At 40.3% G+C, this 23,689-nt stretch overlaps 1 protein-coding gene across 1 annotated transcript in view; it reads right to left on the bottom strand.

Moving 5' to 3' along the window:
• The window catches only part of LOC144680093 (neural-cadherin), a 298,432-nt gene that overhangs the window by 60,836 nt on the left and 213,907 nt on the right, over positions 1-23,689 (bottom strand). The window contains exons 13-16 of the mRNA XM_078541239.1: positions 15,513-15,762; positions 15,018-15,145; positions 3,172-3,358; positions 2,771-2,914 (exon numbers count right to left, since the gene is read on the bottom strand). Of these exons, the coding sequence (XP_078397365.1) occupies positions 2,771-2,914; positions 3,172-3,358; positions 15,018-15,145; positions 15,513-15,762 (709 nt within the window). The remainder of the gene's footprint in view (positions 1-2,770; positions 2,915-3,171; positions 3,359-15,017; positions 15,146-15,512; positions 15,763-23,689) is intronic.

The following is a 23,689-nucleotide window of genomic DNA, read 5'->3' as shown; positions in this document are numbered from 1 at the left end:
ACACCTGGAATTTCAGAGGTGGGAGAACTCAAAATCAGAGCAAATCATGAGTGTATTAGCAGAAGAAAAATAATTAAACAAAGGCAAGGTCAAGTGTAAAACAAACACATTTTTGGCATGCACTGTAGAAAAGCGATGGCTAAAGTGTAAGAGGAAAGTGATACAGAAAATGTATGTTATATGCAAGACTTTTTTAATGTTTCAGGGGATGTGAGTGTATCTGACAAGGCCAGCATTTATTGTCCATCCCTAATGAGAAGGTGGTGGTGGTGAGCCACCTTCTTGAAATGCTGCAATCCTTATGGTGAAGGCACTCCCACAGTGCTTTAAGGAAGGGATTCCAGGATTTTGACCCAATGACAATGAAGCAATGGTGATGTAGTTCCAAGTCAAGATGATACCTGGAGGGGAACTCGGAGATGGTGGTGCTCGTTGTGCTTGTTGCCCCTGTCCTGCTTGGTGGTAGAGGTCACGGGTTTGGAAGGTGCTGTTAAAGAAGCCTTGGAAAGTTACTGCAGTGCATCTTGTAGTTGGTACACACTGCAGCCTCTATGCATCAGTGGTGGAGGGAGTGAATGGTTAAGGTGGTGGATGGGGTGCCAGACAAAGGGGTTGCTTTATCCTGGATGGTGTTGAGCTTCTTGAGTGTTGTTGGAGCTGCACTCATCCAGGCAAGTGGAAAGTATTCCATCACACTCCTGACTTGTGCCTTTTAGGTGATGGACAGACTTTGGGGAATCAGGAGGTGAGTTACTTACCACAGAATCCCCAGCCTCTGACCTGCTCTTGTACATACAATATTCATGTAACTGGTTCACTTAAATTTTAGGTCTTTGGAATCCCCCCAGGATGTTGATGGAAAGGGATTTAGCAATGTTGCTGACGGTAAGTGCCAAGAGGAGGTGGTAAGGCTCTATCTTGTTGGAGATGATCAGTGCCTGACACTTTTGTGGCACAAATGTTACTTACTATGTATTGGCCCAAACCTAAATGTTGTCAAGGTCTTGCTGCATATAGGTACAGACTGTTTCATTGTCTAAAGCATTGCAAATGGAACTGAATGCTGTGCAAACATCAGCGAACATTCCCACATCTGAACTTATGATGGTGGGAAGGTCATTGATGAAGTAACTGAATATGATTGGGGCCTAGGACATGACCCCGAGGAGCTCCTGCAGCATTTCCTGGGGCTGAGATAACTAGCCTCGAACAACCACAACCATCTTTCTTTGTGCTAGGTAGCACTTCAACCAGTGGAGGGTGTTCTCCCTGATTCCCAATCACTTCAATTTTACAAGACTTTTTGATGCTGAACTCGGTCAAATGTTGCTTTGTGATGTAAAGGGCAGTCACTCTCACCTCACCCGTGGAATTCAGCTCTTTTTCCCATGTTTGGACCAAGTAATGTGGTCAGGAATCAAGTGGCTCTGGTGGATCCCGCACTGATCCATTCTATCATATGCTGATGATTGAGAGTAGTCGGGTGGGGTGGTAATTGGTTATCCTGCTTTTTGAGATCAGGACATATCTCAACAATTTTCCACATTGCTGAGTAGATAGAGATGCTAGTGTTGTAGCTGTACTTGAAGAGTTTGGCTAGGGGCACAGCTGTTGGTCTCTGTGATGGTGGGCACCTCGGAAGCAGGCCAAGATCGGTTATCCACTCAACACTTCTGACTGAAGATGGTTGCAAATGCTTCGGCCATGTCTTTTGCACTTGTGTTGGGCTCCACCATCATTGAGGACGGGATGTTCATGCAACCTTCTTCTCCTGTTAACAGCTTAATTACCCCCATCACTTATGACAGGATGTGACATGTCTGCATTGCACAGGGAAGCTTGTTATGATACAAACAGGTGGTGACTGATACTGTTTATATAACCCAGTAAATGCTCCAGCAACTATAACTCAGCAAATGATCTGTATTCAAACTTCTGAATATAAGGATGGAAGTCCTGGTTGATTATATGAGAGGCCCGCAGGCAAAATTGGTGAATGAGATTTATTTACAACCTATAACACATTGTAGGTAATTGTTGATGCACAGTCATCTTCAATTTCTCTCCAGACTGTTTATCCCAGTGCTCTGACCTTCTGACACTGATTACTGTGTGGAAGATTTGCAACTAATCAATTTATTCATGATCAGCAAATGATGAACTGGGAATCCTTTTGCACACTTGCACTGTTGCAGCTTCACCATGTGGTGGAATCAAACTTCTTTAAGAGATCATTAAAGATTAATTTGTTGATGCAACAATACCCACTGTCCCTTAGTTTATTTTAAAATCCTACTCACAAATATTCTTTGCTTTTCCTGAAAGAAAAAAACTCAAGAATGGGAATATATAGTTTTATAGGCACCAGCATCAACAGCTATTGTTCACGTGTGAATCCACATAGTGAATAGCAGCCACTTATTTGACTGTGTGTGCATGTGGTGGGGAGAGTGTTTGTTATAGGCAAGATTCAACCTGTTCTGCAGAAGAGTCATACAGACTCGAAACGTTAACATTTCTTTCTCTCCACAGATGCTGTTAGACCTGCTGAGTTTTTCCAACATTTTCTGGTTTTGTTTCAGATTTCCAGCATCCACAGTATTTTGCTTTTATCAACCTGTTCTTGCCCATTTTACCTATTTTCCAATGTGGGTCACCAGACAGCAATCAGCAGCATAACTCTTGACTGATTTTAGTCAAGGACACCAAGACCAATTGTAAGCACCTTTTTTCTGTGAAATCACGTGTGAAAGAATACACAAAGACACACCTTCATCTCCATCATTTGCAGAAACTGTAATAACAACAAACCCAACATCCTTGTCCTCATCGACGCTTGTTGCATAGGTTTCCTGTGGGAAGACTGGTGCATTGTCATTCACATCACTGACAAAAATCCTCACATATGCTGTGTCTGTAAACAGAAAAATAAATGTATACTCACTTTTAAAGAGTTAATACAGTGTAAATGTGTGACCTAATAAAGTTTGAATTCTGAATTAATTCAATGGTAAGAACACATCACAATTGATGATATTTTATTTGTTGCATAATTTGAAACTAACCTTAGCCAATTAAATGTCCAAACAATGTTCATGATTATATGTGGACAAACACATTCACTTATTTTCTCGTTTTTTTTTGAAGAGATGATAACTCTAAGGCCTATACCTGTGTTGGGCTGTCCATGCATGCCAGGCCTAGCAGACTCGGAGTTGTCTTGAGATTGAACCTCTATCAGGTAGGACCCTTTCACCTCTCTGTCAAAGGATGTCTGTGTGAATATCACTCCTGTTTCAAAATCAATGCTGAAGAAATGGTTGTCTCCACTGAGATCCTTCACTATAGCATAATTAATCTGTGGTTGGAAGCAAATAGAAAGCAAATGAGTCCTCAACTTTGAAAGAGACTATTTCACCCTGTGAGGTTTAAAGTTACAGTTACCATATACCAAGGAATCTAGATTGTTTCAAAATAAATTCAAATCCATTTAAATAGAGAACTAAAGCAACATAATTGTGTGTACTTTATCACATTTTGCAATTTACTTTGCATCATGGTACCTGCATTAGTAGTTATTATCTCCAGAACCCACTTTGACAACTAAAGTACTCATAATTCTGAAAAATATGGCCTGTATTACACTATAGAAGAGAAGTATGCCAAGGCAATATTCTAATTATTAGGGAAGGAAACAGTTAACTGACAAGGAGTGTTTAAGTGGGTAATTGTAAGTTAACAAGCTAAGTACTTAACTTGGTGTATATGAAGGAAAACAGGTGTGACAAGGTGTCTGAGCTTGTGACTTTGGAGGGAATTCTTTGCATCCTGGTGGCTGCAGTTGTTGGAAGGGGCACTGTGGAGGCAGGAGGTGGAAGTGTAATGGAGGGAGGTGATGGGGATGGTGTTTTCACCAGCAATGAGGAGGAAGCGAGAGGTGGAAAATGGACTAAAGCTCAGAAATAAGAAATGAATTAAGAAAGATAGTAAGACATTTACAGATTCTGATATGGTTTCTTCTAGGAAAGAAAGTAGAACAGAAGGGATAGAAGAGTTTGAGGTCATCCTTAAAAGTACATCTAAAGATCAAGTTTTGACTAAAATTGATCTGGTTAAGGTAGCAACTTTCCTTAAGAATGAAATAGGTGATATTAAGTTTTCCAATAATTTATTGAATGGTAATTTTTTTTTGAGAGATTCTCAGCAAAAGAATAAGGCTTTAAAAACTAAATGGAGAGCTTTGTTCTGGGAGACTGGAAAATTATATAAAGAGTGATCTCTGGGTTGAATTTTGATATCAGTGTGGAAGATGTGATGACATGTTTTGGGGTGGGAAAGTATTGGGAGTTAAATGTATTCAGAGCATGAGGAATGGAGTGAGAGTACTTTGGTTATTTTGAACTTTGAAGGAGAAGTGCTGCCTGAAAAGGTGCTCTTGGGGTATTTGAGTTCTTCAGTGAGACCAGACATTCCTCCTCCATTGCACTGTTTTAATTGTCAGAGGATTGGTCATGTAGTGGCTGTGTGTAGAATTAAAAAGATGTGGAGGAGCTCACGATTATGGGAAATGTGGGGAAGGAGTGAAGGTTAAGTGTTGTACCTATGGGGTAAACATGGTGCTGCTTATGGTGGGTGTGAGGAAAATAAAGTGTGGGAGGTACAAAAATTGAGGATTTGGGGGGGGTGGTGGTAAGATGATTTATGCAGAGATGATGAAAACTGAGGGGGGAGGTGGTAGGAGACACAGGTATTTTGAGAGAGATGGGAGGGAATGTGACAGAACCTTTGGTTGTGACTCAGAATAAGGTTTCAAGATCATCTGATCTTTTGGTGGTCAGTAAAGTTCATTTCTTGGCCTTTCTTGAAGTAATCAATTGTACTGCACAAACTCAAAGCACAACATAGAAAATGAAGACTATTGTTAAGGCAGCTGAGAAGTACCTGGATGTTTGTGGTATGTCTATTGAGAAAATAAGTGAGGTGAGATAATATAATGCAACCTTCTCGATTCTTGGGTTAGTTGATTTTGTGATGGGATTTTTTTAATATTACAATGGAATGCCAGAAGTTTTATTGCAAATGGTCAAGAATTTAAACATTTTTTAGCTGATTTAATTGAAAAGCCAGATATTATATGTATTCAAGAAACTCGGTTAAAATCGTGATCCAGGGATATGTGGCAGTTGGAAGGATAGGACTGTGGGGGATGTGCATTTTTTTTTTTAGAACTTCAATAAATTATAGAATTATTAATTTAGATACTCATCTAGAATGCAATGTTGTTGAAAGCTTTTTCTTTGGATTAATTTCTATGTTCCTTTTAAAGATCTTATTATTGAAGAATTAGAAGTTGCAGGGCTATGGGCAGGGTGCAGGAAGGTGGGATTAGAAAGGGCACCTGGGTGTCCCTGGGCTGGCTTGGACAAGATAGGCTGAATGGCCTCCTTCTGTGCTGTAACTTTTCTTTGGTTCTAAGTCTTAATATCAGGTGTCAAAAACCTATTATGTGGTGTGGGGATTTTAATGTGCATAGTCCAGTGTGGGGTAATGGTTATATAGATAGAAATGATTGGGGGTGGGGGTTGGTGGTGGAAGACTTAATTGATCATTGTAATCTGGTGTGTGTGGATGCTGGAAGGTGTACTAGAATAAATGTTGGTAAAAATACTTTGTCGTGCCTGGACCTAATGCTGGCTTCCAGTGCTTTGGTAGGAAGATGTGAATGGGATGTTTATGAAAACTCTACTATTGAAAGATCATTTTCCTATGAGAAAGAGTAGGGTTGCATTTGAATGAAGAAATAACTAAGTCACTGAAAGTTAGCATGCAGGTGCAACAGGCAATTGGAATGTTAGCCTTTATCATAAGAGGACCTGGAGTACTGTGCGCAGTTTTGGTCCCCTTACCTCAAAAGGATATTAGGAGTGCAACGAAGATTCACCAGACTTGTTCTGAGGATGGCGATACTGTCTTATAAAGAGAGATTGGGGAAACCAGGCCTGTATTCTGGAGTTTCAAAGAATGAGAGGTGATCTCATTGAAACCTACAAAATACTTAAAGGGATAGACAGGGCAGATGCAGGTAAGATGTTTCCCCTGGTTTGGGAGTCTAGAATGAGGGGGAAGCCACTTAGGACCAAGCTGAGGAGAAACTTCTTTACTCGAGGGTTGTGAATATTTTGGAATTCTCTACCCCAGAGGGTCATGGAAGCTCGGTCATTGAGTATGTTTAAGGTAGAGATTGGTATATTTCTGATTAACAATAATGTAAAGGGTTATGGAGATAGTGTGGGTCAAAGGCATTGAAGTGTTTGATCAGCCATGATCGTATTGAATGGTGGAGCAGGTTCGACAGGCTGAATGGCCTTCTCCTGTTCCTATGTTCCTAAGGTGAATACATAGTGGTGCTTTTGTAAAGCACAGTGGATGGTTTTTCAGAAGAGGTGTGTGGATAGTAAAGGTCTAGGATTTACAGAAAATGACTAGTGTGATGTAGCATTGGGTGCTGCAGAAGGTGTCTATTCCATTAAAGAAAGCAATAAGGAAGAAAAGAACTGTTCCTTGGTGGAATGTGATTTGATTTGGTGATTTAAAGGAGAGGAATAAAGCCTTCAAGTTGGTGTGCAAAGCTTGTATGTTTGAAGCAGTATTGGGTTATAATTGAAAGAAAGCCATAGCTTGTCGAGTTATTAGGTGTGAGAAAAAGAAGTATGGAAGGAGTTGCTGTGATTGTATAGGGAGGGATACATTGATAGGTAATGTTTGGGAGAAGATTAGGGGGAAGTTAATGGAACTTGTAAGATTAAAACTATTTCAGTACTGGTAGATGGAGATAATGTTGCTAAAACCAATCTGGAAAAGGCAAATATGTGTCAAAGGCTTTTGCTAAGGTACATAGTAGTGATCACTTTTATCCTGAATATTCTAGTATCTGCAAATTTTTTCTTAAGGAGAATCAGGATATTTTCAGGAGGAGTGACAGCCCTGTAAATGATTGCCTGTTTCAGCTCATCTAAAGTGAACCAATTTGCAATACTAAAAATACAGCTCCTGGGAGGGATCTGATGTGCTGTGAAATGTTTCGCAACATAGGGGATGAGATTCTAGAAGTATTTCTTGGGCTTTTCAATTTGGTATGGGAGAGGGGTACTTTGCCCAAGATTGGGAACAAGCTATTATAGTGCCGATTTGGAAAGCTAGGAAAAGATTTATGCAGTCCATCATATTGGCCCACAGCATTGACGTCCAATATTTGTAAAATAATGAAGCGCATGGTTACTGGTTGACACTCATTATTTAAAGAGAGCAAGCAGCTCCAGATACCATATCAAAGTGGGTTTAGGAAGTTTTGTTCCACACTGGATCAAGTGATGAGGTTAGATACTGATATCAAGAAAGCTTTATATAACAAAGAAATCCTTATAGCAGTCTTCATTCATATTGAAAAAGCATATGATATGCTGTGGGAGGGTGGGCTTTTGTTTAAGATAAAGGTTTTGGGTATAGAAGGGTGCATGTTTAATTGGTTACAGAATTTTAGTAGATTGTATTGTACAGGTGAGGGTGGGCATGGAGTTGTTGGATAGGGTGGTGGTAGAGAATGGTACCCCACAGGGAAGTGTGATTAGTCTGGTTATTAATATTATGATTAATGATGTATATGATAATGTGGGTAAGGATATGGGACTGTTGTTGTATGCAGATGATGGTGCAATTTGGAGCAGAGACAGAAATGTTAAATATGTACTGAATAAAGTTCAAGAAGCCTTAAGGGCGTTGGAGTGTTGGTCTAGGCATTGGGGGTTTTAAATTTCTAATTCAAAAACTTAGGCAGTTTTGTTTACAAGAAAGAAAAAATCTGGATGGCAATGTTTTGCATCTATATCGTAAACCAACTGAGGTAATAAAGGTGTTTAAGATTTTAGGGATATAGTTTGATTGCACTCAGATGTGGAAAATACATATTGAAACAATAGCCACTAAGTGTATCAAAAAAAAGTGATTAAATTAATGACATGTATTGCTGGATATGATTGGGCAGCAGATAAGGGAATTGTATTAAGAATATATCCAGCAATGCTACAATCAGCGATTTTTATGGATGCCAGGCCTATGGATCAGCAGCAAAAATCTTTTATTGTATAAATTGGATGTAATTCAGTCTCCAGCATGAGAGTTTTTATTTCTTCTCCAATAATAGCGCTACAGGTGGAGAATGGAGAAATATCTCTTGAATTGCAGAGAAGGGGGATGGATTTTAATTATTGGGTGAACTTGGTAATTCAGAAAGACAACCATTTAACCAAAAGTGTCCTTCAAGATAGTTGGGAAAACAGATCACAAATATGGGGGAAATATTTTGGGAAAAGAGTAAGTGATTTAGTGGAAGAGTTGGGCCTGGAAGTTTTTTAATATAAGCATACATACATGCATGCTGGTCAGTAATACCACCCTGGCACTTTCAATATCCAGAGGTTGATTTTACAATAATGGACAAACTTAAATAAAATTAGTATAGGTTTTAATTTGTCTAGGTTTGTAAAATAATATATAGATAAGAATTGGTTTGCTTATATTCAACTTTATACTGGTGGTTCTAAGGATCCTGAGATGGGAAGGACAGGTTCAGCAGTTTTTATTCCTGAATTTAATGTTAAGATAGTTTATCGGTATTTTCAGTTGAGTTGATGGCAATTGTGTTGGCTTTAGAATGGTTAGTGGAGGTAAAGCTATTGAGAGTCATCATTTGTTCAGATTCTTCATCAGCATTGGTCTCTATCCAATCTTGTTTTTCTGAATCCAGACAGGATCTTATTTTTGTAATTTTTTCATTTATCGTATAACATACGACAGTTGGGTATTGTGGTGGGTTTTTTTATGGATGCCAGCACAGAAGGGTGTGGTAGGGAATGAGGCAGCAGATTTGTTGGCTAGAAGTTCTAAATCACTTGATTCCAGACACTGAGATTCCTTTAGGGAAGACTGGAATTAAGTCTATTATTTAGGATAAACTATGTGCATTATGGTAACAAAAGTGGGATATGGATGAGAAAGGAAGACATTTATATCAATTCAAAACATTGTGAAGTTATCTAGTAAATTCACTGGGAAGTGTAGAAGGGATGAGTTGATTATGAGCAAGATTAGGATTGGGCACCATGGGTTAAATAAGTCTGTATTTAATACGGAAACATGTTGATGGTTTGTCAGGAATCGGTGCAACGTGTTATTATTGTGTACTAAGTTTGCAACTGCAAGGGGAACTATGCAGTCTAATTTACATCAGAAAGATAAACAGACTGATACGGTGGCTAGTATTTTAGCAGCTAGGTTTGGATATTGGGATATTTATAAAGTATTGTTTTTTTTCACACGGTTACCATATAAAATTTAGGTTCTTTTATTGCATCACACTTCCTCCTATACAGTAGGTAGCAGTAATACTCCAAAGAGGTGTGAATTTGCCAGAAACCAAAAAAAGAAAAAGACAAAGTGCCTGGAGTTCCATATGATCAGAATAAAATTGTTTGGAGAAGTTGAGGCTTGGTCTCTGTCTTTGTTATCAAGCAGCTATTGGACCTTAACAGTGGTAGCTCAGGATGGTTGCTGCTTGTAAAAAAAAAAAAGATTGGAAACTAAGCTTGCTTCGGGCAAAAGACTGTATTTAGAGTTCTCTTTAAGAGAAAGTGGTTTGAAGTCACATACGTTTTAAAAAAAAAATGCTGAATTAAAATGCAGAGTGTTGGGGTATGATTACCCACTGATGTTTTCTGAGCATCAACCATATGAGCAATGGAAGAATGAAGTAACCATGTGAACACAGGTTATGTACTTGCCAAAGAAAAGTAGGGAATGACCTTGGCGCTTTAATGGCCATGCAAAGATGCGAAGTATTTTCAGAGCTGGACCCTGAGCATTTGGACACAGATGAGTGTTTGGAGAAGTTATTAGGTTTTATGGATAAGACTTATCAAAAGGATGACTTAAGTATGGTTCAGATTTTGACAAATTCAGAAAGTTGGAGAATAGTTCCATAAAAGATTACATAATGGAATTCAGTGGACTATATGCAAGATTGGGGAATTTCTAGACAGAATTTTTGCAATCAGTGCTGGCATTTAAGTTACTAGACCGTGCCAAAGTATCAAATATGGACAGACTTCTAGTTTTGATGGGAGTTAAACTTGCAGAAAGCACACTGCTAGAACAGGTGTCAGAGCCTATAAGATTTCTAGGAAAACATTCCTTTCCAGCAGTGTTCATAGCACAAATGGGTCATTCGTTTGTAGGACAGGAAATGGAGGATACAATGTTAATGGGATGGCGAGGCTGTTTAGAAACAGGATGCAGGCATCAGTGTGAAAGGAGATTTGTTTCTAGTAACAAATGAGGACAGAATCACCTTTGACAATTATGGCATGAGAAAAGAATTGGGTAATTGCAACAAAAGAATGAACCCCAGAAATGCCCAGGGTGGGTCAATTGGTGTTTTAGGTGCGATTTTTCAAAGTATCATTATGCAATGAACTGTCCTGAATGAAATAGTAATGTGTTTGAAATTAAACACAACACAAGACTCAGGTTTGGAGATATTGACCAAAGATAGAGGGCATTGTATTAGTTACAAGAAGTGTTTCAAATTCATTACTGGTGATGAATGTCTTGGTTGCAGAATCCTTCAATTGTGTGGCACTAGATAGTGGGCTCATGTCTACAATGTGTGGAATAGACTGCTTAAAATGCTACCTGGACTCCTTTAAATGACAAGGACTAGAATAAGGTTGAGGAATTTAAGTTCCACCAGTTTCAGTTTTGGAGATGATGATAATATTTTAAGTGTCGTGATTCCCTGTAAGATAGCTGGAGTCGATCATTTCATCAGCACAGACATGAAATACATGAAGTCCAGAAAAATACCATTATTGTTGAGCAGACCATTGATGAAGAAAGCGTTGATGAAGAAAGCATTGATGAAGCTGGACATGGAAAATGATAAGGCCATTGTATTTTGGAGAACCTGTGGACTTAAGATTTGTGCAATCTGGACATTATTGTATTCCTTTAATGAAACCTAATGTTTTTTTAGTAAGGAAATTAAAGAAGTGCCATTAGCATCAGGGGATAGGAATTTAGAGGACAAAAAACTAATTGTTAAAGTTGCATTGGCAGTTTGCCCAGCCTTCTTCCCAAAGATTAAATTTTGCTAAAGCATGCCAAACAGCAAGAACTACATAGTTGGAAAGAATTTAGGGTATACACAAAGGTGCCAGATAGGGTTCTATCTCATAAATGGATATGATGCATAGCATGGAAAAGGTGCTTCCTGATGGGACTTTAAAAGCTAAAGCCAGGCTAGTGGCATGAGGTTTTGAAGAAAAATTGGGTGACCAGGATAGAAGAGTAGATTCACCTGCAGCAGGAAAACTTTATTCTGAGATCTTCTTGGCTCTGTTAGCTACAAATGCTTGGGAGTGCAAGTCATTTGATATTAAAGCTGTCTTTTTTTCAGGGACACCAACTTCAAGGGAAGTTTTTCTCCATCCTCAAAGAGGTGCCAAACATAGATAGAACACACTCTGGAAGTTAAATAAATGAGTACATGGTTTAAATGATACCTCCAGAGTTTGACATTTGAGGTCAGTTTTGTTAACATTAGGCTGTCTTCATTTGAAAGCAGACCCAGCAATGTTTTATTGGCACCATGGAGGGAAACTTTTTCAGGCATCTTTATGATGCATGTAGACTTTTCTTGTGGGGTGGTAGTAATGAATTTGAAACAGTTGTCATTAATAGGCTCAGAATGGAGTTCACAATGGAAGCCAGGCTTCCAATCGCACATCACTTTACATCAGCAATTCTAATTAAAATGTCAATACCATTGCAATCCCATTGTGCCATCCACAAGATGCACTGCAGGAATTCACCAAGGCTCCTTTGACAGCACCTTCCAAACTCACGACCACTACTATCTAGAAGGACAAGGGCAGCAGATAGATAGGAACACCACCACCTGGAAGCTCCCCTGCAAGTCACTCATCCTGACTTGGAATTATATCGCTGTTCCTTCACTGTCACTGGATCCTGGAACAATCTTCCTAACAGCACTGTGGGTGTACCTACACCACATGGACTGCAGTGGTTCAAGAAGGCAGTTCACCACCACCTTCTTGAGGGCAATTAGGGTGGGCAATAAATGCTGGCCCAGCCAGCGAAGCCCACATCCCAGGAATGAATTAAAACAAAATAGTCTTGGTAGGGCCTCAAGGATACAGCGACTTCTAAAACGGAAAAAGAGGAACTCTGAAGTCTAATTGGGCAACTCAATTGGCTAGGCAAACGGGGCTGGACATCAGTTTCGATGTTTTAGAATTGAGTACTAAAATGAACAATCCTGAGGTTGAAGAAATAATTTGAGCAAATAAAACATTGACAAAATTAAAAATGGAGCATTGTATTTTGAAGTTCCCATCTTTGGGTGATGGTAGAAAAATGAAACTGTTTAGTGACACTTCTTATGCAAATCTCTGGGTTTTCGAGTGCGGGAGGTTTTACAATATTTCTTATGGTGGGGGGAAGGTAAATGTTGCTCTTTGGCATAGGAAGCTAAGAGTTGTAAAAGTATGTTGGCAGTGGAGACTCTTGCCCTTGTTGAGGCAGTGGCAACAGCATTCTTCATACCAAAGATGCCGGCAGAAATTTTAAATGGAAAAGGGTATTCAGGAATAGTACCTGTCGAATGTCGTGGATAATAAGTTGCTTTGGAAAACTATTCACGCTACGAAGTGCATGAATGAAAAGAGATAGCAATCTCTTTATTCTCTTGCATCTGTTTTAAACTTGTAATATCAATTCACAATCAACCTATTTGATCTTGGCAGCTACCAATTGTCTGATTGCCTCACAAAAAGAGGAGTGAACTCAAAAGTTAGAGATCCTCAAACAAAGGTGTCTCTTCCTATGAGAAGACAAAAAGGATATTTTTTTCTGGTGGACATCTCTATAAATGTTGCTCTTCTAAGGGGGACTAAGCAGTTGCCCTTGTAGGACAGGTGAGAAGTTTTTTTCTGAGGGTTGTGCTACTTTGGAATTCTCTGCCTCAGAAGACAGTGAAAGTGGGGTCACTGATTCCCTTGCCTAACAAGAATCTGCTTCTGCCTTAAAAATTTTCAAAGGTTATTGGGGTAGATGGGAATGTGGAACTTGAAACGCAAAAGGATCAGTGAATACACTCTTCTGGGTTGTCCTTTCTACTTCTGGCATATAGTTCAGACATTTGTTTAATAACATTTGCAATTGTTGTAGCAGCTCTCTGAACACTGTCTACAACACAAGTAAGGTTGAGTTAGTGTATTACACGTTGCAGTTGTTGCTTTTTCTGTCAGATAACATCTATTGTGTTATGTTCATTTTCAGCATCGTGAAATGTCTTGGTTAAAAATTTTGTGGATTTAAAAGGTAAAAGCTTGTGCAATAGAATAGGAAACAAATCTTAAGTTTTATGAAACCGGCTCTTCAAAAATGTCAAAAACATGGGCCTCTGTAAAGGAGCTATTCATTATTCCATTCACCTACACAAGAAGTCTTTGGTTAACATAATTGATTAGTTCCTGGAAAACGCAACATTATGTGAAACGACATTATGTAAAACATAGATGTTATAAATGGTTTATGTTCTCGGGGAAGGCGTTTGAAATATACACTTCCCTACCAACATGCATATTTTAAAGTTAAGAAAACAGGATAATTTATTATTGATATTTTCTAACATGAGAGAGCGAAGAAAACATTTACAGATGGTTTCTCAAAGTCCATTCTAATTCCACTCTGATCATTTCTTCTTAATCTAACATCAGACATAGGAGTTATTAGTTTCCCAAACGATTTTACTTTATCAACTTTAATAATTCTGTTCATCGTTGTTGCTGGCAAGTCAAGAGCACTAGTGATATCCTTTGTACAGGCAGCGGGTAGGAAGGTGCTCGGAGCAGGTGATAACTTAGCCCAGCCTCTTTGACAGATACAGGCCTCTGCAATCACCTGAGCCTGAACGAAGGCCTAAGTAATTAACGTTTCACTATTTTGTTTATTAATTTCAGAGAGCTTTATAATACCTAATTTCACTAAGTGTAACCTGTTTTTGCCGTCTTAGCAGAAAGCACTTGATAATCACTGGCTCATTTTTGCCACACTGAGTGAATTTTATGGGTAAAATTATTAAATAACAACCACAACAATTCAAGACAACCAAGATGGCAACTGGTGTTTTGCATGGTTCACAAAACCGTGCAGTGCACACTCCACCTGTCTATGCTATATAAGACAGTGAGTGTTTAACCAGCGGTCTTTAAAAGGACCACTGGAGACCACTACAGTCCAACCTGGGCCCAACACAAATAAAAATCTTGCCTGCTTCCAGTAACTGATTCCTCCCAAGATTGTCTGCTCCCCACCTCACCTGAAACCCAGCTCTCACAGCCGAGACAGGGGAGTTATGTGGGAACGCCTGCAGGGGGCAGACCTTGTGGGGTAGGGAGGGGGTTCCCGATGTGGAAAGGGGGCCCTTGAGGGAGGCGTTCCCCGTTCCTGCCCAAGGCCTGAGCAGGATGACCTGCCGGACTTCCCACGGCCCCTAGAAATTGAGGCTTGGTGGGAAGCGGTCCATGGCCACTTAAGGGTTTCAATTGGAGCAAGGGTAGGCGGGCTTCCCTAGGCCTTGCTGGCACTCGCACTCACACCCCCACCCCCCCACCCCCAAAAATTATGGGAAGGCCACCCAGGAAATATTATGGAGCCAACAGTCTGCACGCTTGCCAACGAAGGACTGTAAAATTCTGCCCAATTAATCTAATGATATTCAGCAAAAATGTATCTACATCCTTCTGTTGCCTCTGCGCCCTACCTACCCAGGTCCATGAACATGAATCATGTGAAAAACATGTTTTGAAAAATTACATGAATGAGCCTAACATAAATAGAGATACTAAGATAATTACAGTATGCACAATGCAATTCCTGACCTTCCCATGACGTCCTGAATCCAGGTCAGTTGCCGATACCTGCACAACTGACATGCCAACTGCAGCACCTTCAGGGACTGTAGCCTCATAAGTGGATGAGGTAAAGAAAGGAACATTGTCGTTCACATCTGAAAAATTAAACAACCAAAAAGGGAAAAGGGCATAATATTGCACAACGAAAGAAGGAATCTTGTGCAGTTAATGGGCCAACATTGTCATTAACGTTTTTGTATTTTATAACAAAAACAAACAGGTTTAAAAGAATCATCTAGTAGAGGCTGCACAATGAGCTCGGGAAGATCGTTCCAAAAAAGAGTACGAATTGAGCAAAGAACATTTTACTTATTTGCAATAGTTTTCTTCTATATTTTTCTGGAAGCTACAAAAACAATATTGAAGTACCTCAACAAGAGAGGGGAATGTTCTAAGATTCCAAAAACATACGCAGATGGACTGGGGGAAACAGCATTTAAATTTAGGATACCTCAAACATACCTGTCACGTTGACAAAAATGGTGGTAAAGGAGGCTAATGGAACCGCAGCCACGTTCTGAGCCCTGACTCGAAGTGTGAAAAACTTTGTTCCCTCAAAATCCAGTGGTTCTGCCACTAAAATGGAGGCAGATCCATCCGCACGATTGGGTTTCAGGTAGAATCGGACTGGCATGTTTGTTTCTGGAACCTGACCCTCTTCCAGGTTGTATGTAACTCTTGGGTCCCCAAGGGGAGATGTTGCCTTGATAGTCTGAAATCACAAAAGTAAAAACTTAACGTTAAACACACTATAATCACCAAACAGAACAGTCTGAAACAGTCTTACAAACCTCACTCTGAATAAAGTGAAATACATGCAATATCAACATTCCTACAGTTGGGGGGAGTGAGGGAGGAAAGGTGGAAGGCGGTGTTGTATTTTCTTGTCATTCTCTTTATAGATTTCTGCAGAGCCAAACACATTTTCTCTACTGAGTTGGAAGACAGGTCCCTTGCTCCTAGTCCTTTTCAATGATACCTTGTAACCCATAGCTAGAAAATGCACATACAGTGGGCAGCTAATCATCCCTTTTCTCTAGACAATAGTCTGGTCTCTGCCTAATTTGTAACTGATATATAGGATAGAATTTTCCCAGCCAGGTGCAGCTGGGTACCAGTGTGGACATGGTGCGAAAACCCTGGAAAATGGCGACGGGTGAGGATCCCAACATCATCCTGCTCACTTTCTGCTTTCCCCGGGGCAGGTTCCATGTCCTGCGGGGAAGCAATTGGGGTGCTTAAATAGTTAATTAAGAGACTTTTTAACCATCAATTCCTTCTTCCCTAACAGTGCATGGCTTCCACATGTGTCTGCATCTCGCTAGTGTAACCAAGGAGGAACTTCATTTTTATTCATTCATGAGATGTGAGTATCACTGGCAAGGCCAGCATTTGTTGCCCATCCAAAACTGACCCATAAGAAGGTGATGGTGAGCTGGAAATGCTGCAGTCAATGTGGCATAGGTACACCCACAGTGCTGTTAGGGAAGAAATTCCAGGATTTTGATCCAGCGACAGTGATATAGTTCAAAGTCAAAAGGTGTGCGACTTAGAAGGGAACTTGCAAGTGGCAGTGTTCCCATGCATCTGCTGCCCTTGTCATTCTAGGTGGTAGAGGTCACGGGTTTGGATGGTGCTGTTGAAGGTGCCTTAGCAAGTTGATGCAGTGCATCTTATATATGGTACGCACTGCTGCCATTGTCCATTGGTGGTGAAGGGAGTGAATGTTTAAGTTGGTGGATGGATTGGTGGTCAAGCTGCTTTGTCCTGGATGGTGCCGAGTATAGATGGAGCTGCACACGTCCAGGCAAGTGAAGAGTATTCCATCATACTCCTGACTTGAGCCTTGTAGATGGTGGACAGGCTTTGAGGAGTCAGGTGGTGAGTTACTTAATACAGAATTCTCAGCCTCTGACCTGCTCTTGTCACCACAGTATTTATGTGGCTAGTCCAGTTCAATTTCTGGTCAATGGTAACCCATAGGATGTTGATAGTGGGGAATTCAGCAACAATAATGCCATTGAACATTTAGTGGAGCTGGTTAGATTCTCTCTTGTTGAAGATGGTCATTACCTGGTGCTTGTGTGATGTGAATGTTACTTGCCACTTATTAGCCCAAGCCTGAATGTTGCTCAGGTCTTGCTGCATTTGGATAGGAAATGCCTCAGTATCTAAGGATTTGTGAAAGGTGCTGAACATTGTTCAATCATGAACTGGCTTCCCCACTTCATCATTAATGAAGCAGTTGAAGATGGTAGGGTTTTGGACTCTTGCAATGATTCCCTGGGGTTGAGATTATTGGCCTTCAACAACCACAACAATCTTCCTGCAATTTAAAAGTTTTATATTTTTTCAAAAATTCGGCTCACAGATTTTTGATGACATCCATAGACCCAGCTGCAACTGTTTTAATTATGCTCGCAATGAAAAATTACAATAATTGCAAAACATGCAAAATATGGGAAGGCTATCAGCATATTAACAACTAGAGTCTAATTTTGCCTGGAGTTAATAAATAATCTCTCAAGCTGTTCATTGTTTCCTCACATTCCTCTTCACTTCTGGGAGTTTCATGCTGCACTCTGACCTTTACATATGCCATGAATGATTCATTTAAAATGCAGCCGTGATACTGTCTAATTAGATTCATGAAGCACCCTAAGTACCTCATTAGTTTTAACAAGGAATATTTTGGATGTTTAGAAACTAATTTCTATGCAGATTGATGAGCCCATGCTCCAATCACATAATTAGTAGATCATTAAGACAATACAGTAATTGTAATTTAAAAATGCAGTTCAAATCACTACTTAGTAAGATATACTTCATACAGGTGAATCCTCCAGGGGTGCAATTTTGACAAGAAATAGCATCATATCTTCTGAATTCTTGCAAAGCATTTCATAATCTGATTGCCTGTAAATAGTGAGGAGGAAGTGGAAGAAGATTTTTCCGCTACCCCATTCAAATATACAGATGTTTTGTGCTTCAGTGTTCTGTACCTCAAAATGAAGGCATCCACATCCCCTTGAATTCCACACAAGATTTTGCATTCCAAATGTACTGGAATATTGGGATGCACAATCCACACAAAATGGAGCAGAAAGATCAGAAGTTATATCAACCCCAGGCAATTTAAATGCAACTGGGATTAAGTTCCTGTGTACTTCACAGCCACAACATCGTGTGCGGCCCATGAGGGGTACATGCAAAGAGGGAGACATGATAACCTAATGTGAGGGTGGAGAAAAACAAATTTCAAATGTAGCTCTTAAAATATTAAACACCTTAATTTAAAAAAATGATGATCCACCTACTTATTATTGCCCCAGATTTTGTGCTCAAAATAATGGTGACCCTTACATCATTTACTGCTATGAAGGAGTAACACATGCCACACATGCACAGTTATGTGTGGGAATCAGAAGGTGCTCTCCAAGTTGTTCTGCCCCTCCAGATGTGTTTCACTGTATAGGTACCTGCTCCAGGGCTTACACTGAAACACATGGAGCTGGATTTTCAACTGACTGTGGGGGCAAGATCTGGAGTGGGCATGCATTGAAAATCACACACTTGGATGGCATGTCTTCCAATGCCTCTTGGACATGTTGGAATTTTTTAAGGGAGTGTCGGAGGTGGGAGGGGAGTCAGCAACCCGCATGCCTCCAATTAACTTGCTGGAGAGGGATAATGTTAATAACAGGAAGAGCAAACAGCCTAGGACATGTTAATACAAAGCTTGTGGAAGCACAGTAGAAGCCGTTATTCATTGTGGTTGCTGACAAAAAGTCATGTATCCAAAAGCATTAGTCACACTGAGGCAGTGGTACAAAGTTGCCATTGCTGGAGCAGAGTTGCTTAATTTTTATTAGTGGGATGCCCAAAATGCGACTTGCGGCCTTTAGACTTGGCAGGAGATGGTCTAAGCATACCAGAGTTCTTTGGAGAGATAGGGTATCTTTTTCGAGAGGTAAGGTACCCTTTTGGCTATCATCCCAGGACACCTTTGGGAGAGGTCAAGTGCTTTTTGGGATTGTTAAAAGCAGAACCCTGAATGTGCTTAAAAAGTGCATAAACTCATTGGAACTGTCAAAGGGAGCTGTCAAGGTATTTAAATCTCCTCCGTTTAAATTTAAAAAATACCATGTTGCTGTTTAAAAAAAAAATCAATACTTGATATTTCACTGTCTGTTGACATAAACCTGTGAGCTACCATTGTAGGATTACTGCTGCATGACTGATTTCATAATCTATCATTATCACAGTGGGGTGCCTGTCAGTTCACAGTTTGATTGACAGCTTCAATTGCTTATAAAGTCTTTGAAGTGGGACTGTGAATCCAAATGCTTGTAGGGGATTAAAAGGAGTTAAATGAAGTGAATGGTTTTTTTCAATCAATGAGTGTTTTATTTTAAAATAGTGGATTCTTCAATTGACACTTAAGAACTATTTAATCTCAGTATGGGTCCTGAGGTCTGCCCACGGCGGATACTGGGTGAGTTGGCATGGAGGGTGTAAGGGTAAAGGGTGGTGGGTGGGGGGGCATAGGTTGGCATGAGTTGGCACTAATTTGGCACTGGAGCTATAAGGGGCCATGGGGATGATTAGAGTGGCATAGGTGGGCATGGTGATAGGGGGCCATTGGGGTGGACAGAAGGGCATGGGTTGGTATGAAGGTGTGGGTTGGGGCATGGATGGGCATGGGGAGTGTGAGAGGTGGTGAGGGGTGTGAGGGGTGAAGGCTGGAAGGCTGTTCGGAAGGCCCCAGCGTGAATGTCTAACCATCTAGGGCACTTTTCCCAAGTCTCAACGCTGCACTCCCAACCTGGGTATGAAAATTCAAGCCATAATGCTTGCCCTATTCGCACAAACCCTAGATCACCTGTAAATGACACTGCACAGAAATAGATTTCTAGTTACCACAAGACCAGTGCAAACACCCATACAGTATCTGTGGGCAAGTGTAAGTTTATGATTAGCTGATTATGATTATGATTCATTTTGCCACTGATCAGAAAATTTGGGCCAATATTTTTACAAGGTAATTTGAAGGCTAAAAAGTCTGAAAGTACAAAGCAAGAGAGTGTTTGAATAGACCCTAAAACAAAAGCAAAATACCGTGGATGTTGGAAATCTGGAATAAAAACTGAAAACGCTAGAAATACTCAACTGTTCTACCAGCATCTGTGGTGAGAGAAACAACATTATTTTTTCAAATGTTAACTGTTTCTTTCACCACTGATAGCTGCCAACCCTGCTGAGTATTTCCAGCTGTTTTCTATTTTTATTTCAGTAGAACCTGCATTCAGAAACACTACTTGTAAGGTGAATTCTAATAGCACATTATTCCAAAAGAAACAAAGAATTTCTTATCAAGAGTAGAAATTCACAATATTTGAATTTATTCAATAAGAGAATGTTGTTAATTGTATTGCAAATGGTGGGCATTAACTGGGGATTCACTTGTGTCCCTATAAATAGGAACTAAAGCTGTGGTTATTGTGTTAGGAATGTGTATCTCTGTAAATAAATGCTTATAAAAGTTTGTAAAGAATGGCTCCAATCTTAGCCTTCATCACCTGTCTTTCTGAATTTTAGCACAAGTAATCTCCGAAAACCCCATCAGTATACATTATACACACAGCTAAATTCCACCAGAGTATTTCGGCAAACAGCTCCCAGGGTCAGAACAGGCAAGTGGGGTCAATTTGATTTTAGGTGATAAACTTCCATTGGCATTAATGGGAATAAATAAAAATGGATGTAAAATGGGCCTCTGATTCGCTATTGTTTACACTACCACATAATCAAAATTACCCCTCGTGAAAAGTAGGACAGGAAAAGAAATGGAAAATACATTATTGCAAATGATTTTTCAATCAGCATTCCCACTTGGGATTTTTAAAACCTTATGCTCCAGCACTTAAATCAGGGCATAAACCTGCAGTTATTTCTCTTTTCTCTGCTCCTCTTGTCTTTTTTCAGGGAATGTGATAGCTTTTATATTCATGCCGTTTGATGATTGAAGTACTCATCTGCTTTTTTATAGCTGCAGGGTACTGCTGGAATTTGTATGCTGACATTTTTTATTGTCTCATTTTACCACTGTGTTACATTATTTGATTGCAGGAATTTATTACTCTCAATGTATTTTATTTCAAAACTCAATAAAATGCTAATCAAGCTCTCCAAATAGCGCCAAAGAATATTCAGCCAAGGTCTCCATTCAGGGTTGCTATCAAGTATCTCCTACTGGAAAGTGTACTTTTGCGGGGGATGGGTGAGGATAGATTTGTATTGACTTTAATGTTCCTTCATGGTCAAAGAGTCTGCTGACAATAATACAAAAGCAAAACACGTCAGATGCTGGAAATCTAAAATAAAAACAGAAAATGGTACAGATATTCAGCAGGTCTGGCAGCATCTGTGGAGAGAGAAGCAGGCCCTGTCCCCCAGGGTCAGCGTGAGCCTGCCTATGCATGGCCAGGAAGCCCTTGGCTGATTTTACAGCCGGCAACTCTCTAGTCCAAACAGCGCCACTAGGACTGGTGGCCACTGCTGGGACTGCAGCCAATCCCTCACGAAGATTGCTGCTGGAGACAGATAAGGTAAGTATGAGGGCTTCGCTGAAGCCAGCCTGATGGGCCATGGCAAGGAGGTGCGGGGGCTGCCATTGACGGGTGCGGGGGTGCAGAACATGTGGTGGGGAGAGTACCATTGCAGAGGGAGCCTCCATCGGCCACAGTATTGTGTCACTAGGGCTTTGGACAGGGCTTTAAATAAATGGGGGTTGCAGGAGGAAGATTCGGGTGAAGGTAGACTTAGAAATCCAAACACAAAGGTCAAGGTATCGGAACAGTATGGTGATGTGAATAAGACAAGCAGAGCGGCAAGGAAGGGACAGAGAGTTTAACCAAAAATGTACATCAGTGAATAAGGTCATTGCTAGGAACAGAAGTAAAAAATGAAATTAAAGGTTCTGTATCTGAATGCATGAAGCATGTGCAATAGATAGATGAATTAGTGGCACAAATAGAGCTAAATGATTTAGAACTAATCACCTCTAATGAAACATGTTTGATCAAGGTTAGGAAATAAATTTTCAGGGTACACAATATTTTGGAAAGACAAACAGAATGGCAAAGGAGACGGGGTAGCCCTCATAGTAAAGGGTGACATTAGGACACTAATGAGAGAGGATCTGGCCTCTGAAGATCATGAAGTAGAATCAATATGGGTGGAAATTAGGAACAGCAAGAGTCAGAAAACACTGGTGGGAGCAGCTTAAAAGCCCACTAACAGTAATTATACCATTGGGCAGAGCATTAAACAAGATATTATTGGAGCCTGTATCAAAGGAAATGTAATAATTGTGGGGGATTTTAATCTTCGTATCAGCTAGGACAATCAAATTAGGGAAATTAATATCAGCAGAGATAAAGTATTGGAGAAACCTAAGGGACTAAAATCTGACACTCGAGATCTGATGGCCTACACCCTAGGGTTTTTAAAGAGATAGCTGCAGGGAGAGTGGATGTGCTAGCTACGACTTTACAAAATTCCTTAGATTCGGGAATCCCACCAGATTGGAAGTTGTTCAAAGACACTCAGTGCCTGATCGAGGAACCGGCATCAGGAAATAGGGGGGGCGAGGGATGTGGGGCCCACTGAGAGCCACCATTATGCCCTTCCTGATGACCCCATCCTTGTGACCCCCACCCTCACTGGTGCTGTCTGCATGCGGAGCTGCTGAGCTCTGATCTCAGGGGGTGATGGGATTTCTACTCCTGGTGTACTTGATGGCACTTAATTTGGTGGGCCCTCCCGTAAGGCTCTCACCGGTTCTCCAACTGGCAGGCAAGACCACATCACCTGCGTTGATTACCACCTGTTCCTCTCTCCATTGAAGCTTCCAGACCTGCTGAGCACTTCCAGCATTTTCTATTCTTTATCATAGCCGCTGACATTCTTGACTCACAGATGAAGAATAGTCACTTGCAAGGGATCAAGCAGGGTACGTGGCAGCTGTGAATCAGGAACGTAGCTGGTGCAGCACTTTCCAAGTTTTGTGCTATGCTTCTGTTTCTTTAGTTTCAAGGTTGGTAACAATTTGCAACCACATTGCTTCAATGCAGACAAATCTACCTGAGAAACCCCTCTTTTGTAAATCACAGAACAGGCAAAAATCAGATCGGACACATAAGCATAGATTGTCAGTTGTAATTCTGGGGATTAACCTTTGGGCAAAAAAACAGTCACTTCAAATAGAATGTGATTTTAAACTAAACAAAAACAAAAGAGGGAACACTAGAAAGCACAAGCTGAGGTTTGCTCCTAGACTTTCTAAATTAAGAACAATTTGATCCAATGTCACAAAGCCAAACTTCAAGTTGCAATGTTAATTGGAATCTGAAATGAGAAACAAGGTAAACTATTTAGCACCGAGGTGAAGTTGAACTAGGGTTTTAAATGCCGAAAGCTTGTAGGAAGGAGGATAGAAAAGGAGTCCTCCAGTTTTAAGGCCCATAGAAAGTATGAGTTAAGGAGGCAGGACAATGAATCTTGATTTCAACACAGTCAGAATACAAAAAAGAGAAGAGTATGTACAATCATATTATTTACAAGTGAAGATGTTCAAT

This window comes from Cetorhinus maximus, chromosome 4 (genome assembly GCF_964194155.1).
Source record: "Cetorhinus maximus chromosome 4, sCetMax3.hap1.1, whole genome shotgun sequence".
Lineage (NCBI taxonomy): Eukaryota > Metazoa > Chordata > Chondrichthyes > Lamniformes > Cetorhinidae > Cetorhinus > Cetorhinus maximus.
The sequence above is the reverse complement of the archived record's forward strand: the minus strand, read 5'-3'. Positions and strand labels throughout refer to the sequence as shown.